General features: G+C 42.5%; 1 protein-coding gene across 1 annotated transcript in view; it reads left to right on the forward strand.

Annotated features, from left to right (window-relative positions):
* LOC124018136 (trinucleotide repeat-containing gene 18 protein-like) overlaps window positions 1-8,528 on the forward strand; it is a 329,221-nt gene that overhangs the window by 299,348 nt on the left and 21,345 nt on the right. Inside the window, exons 7-9 of the mRNA XM_046333410.1 lie at window positions 4,306-4,423; window positions 6,669-6,744; window positions 7,879-7,987. Coding sequence (XP_046189366.1) covers window positions 4,306-4,423; window positions 6,669-6,744; window positions 7,879-7,987 — 303 coding nt within the window. The remainder of the gene's footprint in view (window positions 1-4,305; window positions 4,424-6,668; window positions 6,745-7,878; window positions 7,988-8,528) is intronic.

Here is an 8,528-nt window from a genome sequence, read left to right on the forward strand (position 1 = left end):
ACTGGTTATGTAGATACGTTGGTGTGTATATATCAGTCTGGCTGAGAGGACCCTGTCGTCTGGTTAGTTGACTGGTTATGTAGATATCAGTCTGGCTGAGAGGACCCTGTCTGGTTAGTTGACTGGTTATGTAGATACGTTGGTGTGTATATATCAGTCTGGCTGAGAGGACCCTGTCGTCTGGTTAGTTGACTGGTTATGTAGATATCAGTCTGGCTGAGAGGACCCTGTCTGGTTAGTTGACTGGTTATGTAGATATCAGTCTGGCTGAGAGGACCCTGTCTGGTTAGTTGACTGGTTATGTAGATATCAGTCTGGCTGAGAGGACCCTGTCTGGTTAGTTGACTGGTTATGTAGATATCAGTCTGGCTGAGAGGACCCTGTCTGGTTAGTTGACTGGTTATGTAGATAGCAGTCTGGCTGAGAGGACCCTGTCGTCTGGTTAGTTGACTGGTTATGTAGATATCAGTCTGGCTGAGAGGACCCTGTCGTCTGGTTAGTTGACTGGTTATGTAGATATCAGTCTGGCTGAGAGGACCCTGTCTGGTTAGTTGACTGGTTATGTAGTCTGGTTATCAGTCTGGCTGAGAGGACCCTGTCTGGTTAGTTGACTGGTTATGTAGATATCAGTCTGGCTGAGAGGACCCTGTCTGGTTAGTTGACTGGTTATGTAGATATCAGTCTGGCTGAGAGGACCCTGTCTGGTTAGTTGACTGGTTATGTAGATATCAGTCTGGCTGAGAGGACCCTGTCTGGTTAGTTGACTGGTTATGTAGATACGTTGGTGTGTATATATCAGTCTGGCTGAGAGGACCCTGTCGTCTGGTTAGTTGACTGGTTATGTAGATATCAGTCTGGCTGAGAGGACCCTGTCGTCTGGTTAGTTGACTGGTTATGTAGATACGTTGGTGTGTAGATATCAGTCTGGCTGAGAGGACCCTGTCTGGTTAGTTGACTGGTTATGTAGATATCAGTCTGGCTGAGAGGACCCTGTCTGGTTAGTTGACTGGTTATGTAGATATCAGTCTGGCTGAGAGGACCCTGTCTGGTTAGTTGACTGGTTATGTAGATACTGGTTGGTGTGTATATATCAGTCTGGCTGAGAGGACCCTGTCTGGTTAGTTGACTGGTTATGTAGATATCAGTCTGGCTGTTAGTTGACTGGTTATGAGGACCCTGTCTGGTTAGTTGACTGGTTATGTAGATATCATTCTGGCTGAGAGGACCCTGTCGTCTGGTTAGTTGACTGGTTATGTAGATGCGATTGGTGTGTATAAATTGTTGTTGTTTTTAAAAATTTGTTTTTTTTTAAAGTTACCTAGTTTCCATAATTATTCAGACCCTTTGCTATGAGACTCAATTGAGCTCAGGTTTTTCCTGTTTCCATTGATCATCCTTGAGATGTTTCCTTGAGATGTTTCCTTGAGATGTTTCCTTGAGATGTTTCCTTGAGTCCACCTGTGGTAAATTCAATTAATTGGACATGATTTGAAAAGGCACACACATGTCTAGGGGAGAAGGGCCTTGGTCAGGGAGGAGACCAAGAACCCAATGGTCACTCTGACAGAGCTCCAGAGTTCCTCTGTGGAGATGGGAGAACCTTCCAGAAGGACAACCATCTCTGCAGCACTCCACCAATCAGGCCTTTATGGTAGAAAGGCCAGACGGAAGCCACTCCTCAGTAAAAGGCACATGACAGCCCACTTGGAGTTTGCCAAAAGGATCCTAAAGGACTCTTTGGCCTCAACGCCAAGCATCACGTCTGGAGGAAACCTGGCTCCATCCCTACAGTGAAGCATGGTGGTGGCAGCATCACGTCTGGAGGAAACCTGGCTCCATCCCTACAGTGAAGCATGGTGGTGGCAGCATCATGTCAGGAGGAAACCTGGCACCATCCCTACAGTGAAGCATGGTGGTGGCATCATCACGTCTGGAGAAAACCTGGCTCCATCCCTACAGTGAAGCATGGTGGTGGCAGCATCATGCTGTGGGAATGTTTTTCAGCAGCAGGGACTGGGAGACTAGTCAGGATCGAGGGAAAGATTAATGGAGCAAAGTACAGAGAGATCCTTGATGAAAATGTGCTCCAGAGCGCTCAGGACCTCAGACTGCGGCGAAGATTCACCTTCTAACAGGACAATGACTCTAAGCACACAGCCAAGACAGCGCAGGAGTGGCTTCGGGACAAGTGTTTGAATGTCCTTGAGTGGCCCAGCCAGAGCCCGGACTTGAACCCGATCGAAGAAGAGACCTGAAAATAGCTGTGCAGCGACGCTCCCCATCCATCCTGACAGAGCTTGAGAGGATCTGCAGAGAAGAATGGGAGAAACTCTCCAAATACAGGTGTGCCAAGCTTGTAGCTTCATACCCAAGAAGACTAGAGGCTGTAATCGCTGCCAAAGGTGCTTCAACAAAGTACTGAGTAAAGGGTCTGAATGCTTATGTAAATGTTATATTATTTATAAAAACTGGTTTTTGCTTGGTCATTATGGGGAATTGTGATGTCATTATGGGGTATTGTGATGTCATTATGGGGTATTGTGATGTCATTATGGGTTATTCAAATCAAATTTATATAGCCCTTCGTACATCAGCTGATATAAAACCCCAAACAGCAAGCAATGCAGGTGTAGAAGCACGGTGGCTAGGAAAAACTCCCTAGAAAGGCCAAAACCTAGGAAGAAACCTAGAGAGGAACCAGGCTATGTGGGGTGGCCAGTCCTCTTCTGGCTGTGCCGGGTGGAGATTATAACAGAACGTGGCCAAGATGTTCAAATGTTCATAAATGACCAGCATGGTCAAATAATAATAAGGCAGAACAGTTGAAACTGGAGCAGCAGCACGGTCAGGTGGACTGGGGACAGCAAGGAGTCATCATGTCAGGTAGTCCTGGGGCACGGTCCTAGGGCTCAGGTTCTCCGAGAGAGAGAAAGAAAAGAGAATTAGAGAGAGCATATGTGGGGTGGCCAGTCCTCTTCTGGCTGTCGGGTGGAGATTATAACAGAACGTGGCCAAGATGTTCAAATGTTCATAAATGACCAGCATGGTTGTATAATAATAAGGCAGAACAGTTGAAACTGGAGCAGCAGCACGGTCAGGTGGACTGGGGACAGCAAGGAGTCATCATGTCAGGTAGTCCTGGGGCACGGTCCTAGGGCTCAGGTTCTCCGAGAGAGAGAAAGAAAGAGAGAATTAGAGAGAGCATATGTGGGGTGGCCAGTCCTCTTCTGGCTGTGCCATAAATGACCAGAGAGCAGAACAGTTGAAACTGGAGCAGGTGGAGATTATAACAGAACATGGCCAAGATGTTGTGATGTCATTATGGGGTATTGTGATGTCATTATGGGGTATTGTGATGTCATTATGGGGTATTGTGATGTCATTATGGGGTATTGTGATGTCATAATGGGGTATAGTGTGTAGATTGATGAGGTAAAACATTTTTTTAAATACATTTTAGAATCAGGCTGTAATGTAATAAATGCACTGTGTTAGTGTATATATTGATGCGTTGATATATTGATTGGTGTATATTTATTGGTATATATTGATTAATATATTGATTGGTGTATATTGATTAATATATTGATTGGTGTATATTGATGCGTTGATATATTGATTGGTGTATATTTATTGGTATATATTGATTAATATATTGATTGGTGTATATTGATTAATATATTGATTGGTGTATATTGATTAATATATTGATTGGTGTATATTGATTAATATATTGATTGGTGTATATTGATTAATATATTGATTGGTGTATATTGATTAATATATTGATTGATTAATATATTGATTGGTGTATATTGATTAATATATTGATTGGTGTATATTGATTAATATATATTGTATATTGGATTGTATATTGATTAATATATTGATTGGTGTATATTGATTGGTGTATATTGATTTGTATATTGATTGATATATTGATTGGTGTATATTGATTCATATATTGATTGGTATATTGATTGTATATTGATTAATATATTGATTGTATATTGATTGGTGTATATTGATTAATATATTGATTGGTGTATATTGATTAATATATTGATTGGTGTATATTGAGTGGTGTATATTGATTCATATATTGATTGGTATATTGATTGGTGTATATTGATTGGTTTATATTGATTGGTGTATATTGATTAATATATTGATTGGTGTATATTGATTGGTGTATATTGATTAATATATTGATTGGTGTATATTGATTAATATATTGATTGGTGTATATTGAGTGGTGTATATTGTTTGGTGTATATTGATTGGTTTATTGCTATATTGATCCAGCTCCGGTCCAGTGTGTGTTGGATAAAGACTCTCTTCAGGATGGTCTGAGGGTTCTGATCCCCATGGATGATCAGCTGCTGTATGCTGGACACGTCAACACGGTACACTCCCCGGACATGTGAGTACACACACTATGCACCACACAGGGTAGACACCAGGTAAGTTACCTAATTTATGTCCCGATAAAACTGCCCTGAATGCCTCTGTTGATCCTCCTACTGCTATTGTAGACAGTAATCCATGTGCCTTTGTGCCACAGTGATACTGATACGTAGGTGTGTCCTAGTAGGAAGTCCACTAGCTCACCCTGCACTAACATAAATAACATGAGCATGTCTACTTCTGCTGAGCTTCCCAGTAAAGCAATGAAAATCATTAATCAAGCATCACAGAAAAGTTTTTTTTTAAATAGCCCACGTTAACATATGTCGCTTAAGGTTCATGGAGTCAATAACTTGCTAGTAAACAGATAACATTCATATTCTGACTATCTCTGAAACTCACTTAGATAATACCTTTGATGATACAGTCGTAGCAATACACGGCTATAACATCTACAGAAAAAAGACAGGAATGACTATGATGGAGGTGTTGCTGTTTATATTCAGAACTACATTCCTGTAAAGAATAGAGAGGATCTCATGTTAAATACTGTTGAAGTTAATATGGCTACAGGTCCATCTGCCTCCCCTAAAGCCCATTCTGGTGGGAAGCTGCTATAGACCACCAAGTGATAACAGTCAGTATCTGGATAATGTTAAATACTGTTGAAGTAATATAGCTACAGGTTCATCTGCCTCACCTAAAGCCCCTTCTGGTGGGAAGCTGCTATAGACCAGTCAGTATCTGGATAATGTTAAATACTGTTGAAGTTAATATGGCTACAGGTTCATCTGCCTCACCTAAAGCCCATTCTGGTGGGAAGCTGCTATAGACCACCAGTCACTATCTGGATAGTATGTTAAATACTGTTGAAGTTAATATATTTCAGGTTCATCTGCCTCACCTAAAGCCCATTCTGGTGGGAAGCTGCTATGTGTGAAATTGTGACCAGTCAGTATCTGATGACTGCTTTAAACACTCTTGGCATTCTCTCAACCAGCTTCATTACGTAGTCACCTGGAATGAATTTCAATTAACAGGTGTGCCTTCTTTATAGTTAATTTGTGGAATTTCTTTCCTTAATGCATTTGAGTCAATTAGTTGTGTTGTGACAAGGTAGGGGTGGTGGTGGTGGACAGAAGATATCCCTATTTGGTTAAAGACCAAGTCCATATTATGGCAAGAACAGCTCAAATAGGAAACAAGTGAAACTGACAGTCCATCATTACTTTAAGACAGTAAGGTCAGTCAATTGGAAAATGTAAAAACATTTTAAAGTTTCTTATTCTTTCGTAAAAACCATCCAGACTGCTATGATGAAACTGGCTCTCATGAGGACCAGCCACAGGAAAGGAAGACCCAGAGTTACCTCTGTTGCAGAGGATAAATTTTAGAGTTACCTGCACCTCAGATTGCAGCCCAAATAAATGCTTCACAGAGTTCAACAGACCCTTAATGTGTTGTGAAATGTTTTAAACTCTATATAACTGTCTTAATGTTGCTGGACCCCAGGAAGAGTAGCTGCTGCCTTGACAGGAACTAATGGGGATCCATAATAAATCGCAAAAACCCCAGGAAGAGTAGCTGCTGCCTTGAGGACCGCCACAGGAAAGGGACCCAGAGTTACCTCTGTTGCAGAGGATAAATTGCTGAGTTATGCACCTCAGATTGCAGCCCATAATAAACCCCAGGAAGAGTAGCTGCTGCCTTGGAAAGGAACTAATGGGGATCCATAATAAACCCCAGGAAGAGTAGCTGCTGCCTTGGCAGGAACTAATGGGGATCCATAATAAACCCCAGGAAGAGTAGCTGCTGCCTTGGCAGGAACTAATGGGGATCCATAATAAACCCCAGGAAGAGTAGCTGCCTTGGCAGGAACTAATGGGGATCCATAATAAACCCCAGGAAGAGTAAGCTCCTGGCAGGACTAACCCTGATCCCCTAAACCTCTGGAAGTTACAGTGTGGTGGTGGAGAGATGGGAACAGACCTCATATCTACTGTCTAGAACAACTCCAGGACCCCTAACTCCTGACCCCTGACCTCTGTTCTGTAGTTACAGCGTGGTGGTGGAGGGGGAGAGAGGGAACAGACCTCATATCTACTGTCTAGAACAACTCCTGACCCCTAACTCCTGACCCCTGACCTCTGTTCTGTAGTTACAGCGTGGTGGTGGAGGGGGAGAGAGGGAACAGACCTCATATCTACTGTCTAGAACAACTCCTGACCCCTAACTCCTGACCCCTGACCTCTGTTCTGTAGTTACAGCGTGGTGGTGGAGGGGGAGAGAGGGAACAGACCTCATATCTACTGTCTAGAACAACTCCTGCAGGAGGCTGTGAGTACATCTCATTTCGTCTGTGTTCTTTGGGTTTTTGTTACAGGCCGTGGATGTGATGCCCTCGTCAGTGTGTGTGTTATTCTGTGTGTTATTCTGTGTGTTATTCTGTGTGTTATTCTGTGTGTTATTCTGTGTGTTATTCTGTGTGTTATTCTGTGTATTAATGTGTGTTATTCTGTGTGTTAATGTGTGTTATTCTGTGTGTTAATGTGTGTTAATCTGTGTGTTATTGTGTGTTATTCTGTGTGTTATTCTGTGTGTTATTCTGTTATTCTGTGTGTTATTCTGTGTGTTAATGTGTGTTATTCTGTGTGTTATTCTGTGTGTTAATGTGTGTTATTCTGTGTGTTAATGTGTGTTATTCTGTGTGTTAATGTGTGTTAATCTGTGTGTTATTGTGTGTTAATGTGTGTTATTCTGTGTGTTATTCTGTGTGTTATTCTGTGTGTTATTCTGTGTGTTATTCTGTGTGTTAATGTGTGTTATTCTGTGTGTTAATCTGTGTGTTAATGTGTGTTATTCTGTGTGTTAATGTGTGTTAATCTGTGTGTTATTCTGTGTGTTATTCTGTGTGTTATTCTGTGTGTTATTCTGTGTGTTATTCTGTGTGTTATAATGTGTTATTCTGTGTGTTAATGTGTGTTATTCTGTGTGTTATTCTGTGTGTTATTCTGTGTGTTAATCTGTGTGTTATTCTGTGTGTTATTCTGTGTGTTATTCTGTGTGTTATTCTGTGTGTTATTCTGTGTGTTATTCTGTGTGTTATTCTGTGTGTTATTCTGTGTGTTATTCTGTGTGTTATTCTGTGTGTTATTCTGTGTGTTATTCTGTGTGTTATTCTGTGTGTTATTCTGTGTGTTATTCTGTGTGTTAATGTGTGTTATTCTGTGTGTTAATGTGTGTTATTATGTGTGTTATTCTGTGTGTTATTCTGTGTGTTATTCTGTGTGTTATTCTGTGTGTTAATGTGTGTTATTCTGTGTGTTAATGTGTGTGTTATTCTGTGTGTTATTCTGTGTGTTAATGTGTGTTATTCTGTGTGTTATTCTGTGTGTTATTCTGTGTGTTATTCTGTGTGTTAATGTGTGTTATTCTGTGTGTTAATGTGTGTTATTCTGTGTGTTATTCCAGATTGTGGATGTGATGCCTCCATCAGTCTGGTATCTTCCTGAAGGCTGTCGTGTTGCTGCATACTGGAGCCAGCAGTACCACTGTCTCTACCCCGGCACCGTAGTCAACGGTAACGCACAGTACCACTGTCTCTACCCCGGCACCGTAGTCAACGATAACGCACAGTACCACTGCCTCTACCCTGGCACCGTAGTCAACGGTAACACACAGTACCACTGTCTCTACCCCAGCACCGTAGTCAACGGTAACGCACAGTACCACTGTCTCTACCCCAGCACCGTAGTCAACGGTAACGCACAGTACCAGTCTCTACCCCGGCACCGTAGTCAACGGTAACGCACAGTACCACTGTCTCTACCCCGGCTCCGTAGTCAACGGTAACGCACAGTACCACTGTCTCTACCCCGGCACCGTAGTCAACGGTAACGCACAGTACCACTGTCTCTACCCCGGCACCGTAGTCAACGGTAACGCACAGTACCGCTGTCTCTACACCGGCACCGTAGTCAACGGTAACGCACAGTACCGCTGTCTCTACCCCGGCACCGTAGTCAACGGTAACGCACAGTACCACTGTCTCTACCCCGGCACCGTAGTCAACGGTAACGCACAGTACCACTGTCTCTACCCCGGCACCGTAGTCAACGGTA

Source organism: Oncorhynchus gorbuscha, unplaced genomic scaffold (genome assembly GCF_021184085.1).
Source record: "Oncorhynchus gorbuscha isolate QuinsamMale2020 ecotype Even-year unplaced genomic scaffold, OgorEven_v1.0 Un_scaffold_396, whole genome shotgun sequence".
Taxonomy (NCBI): Eukaryota; Metazoa; Chordata; class Actinopteri; order Salmoniformes; family Salmonidae; genus Oncorhynchus; species Oncorhynchus gorbuscha.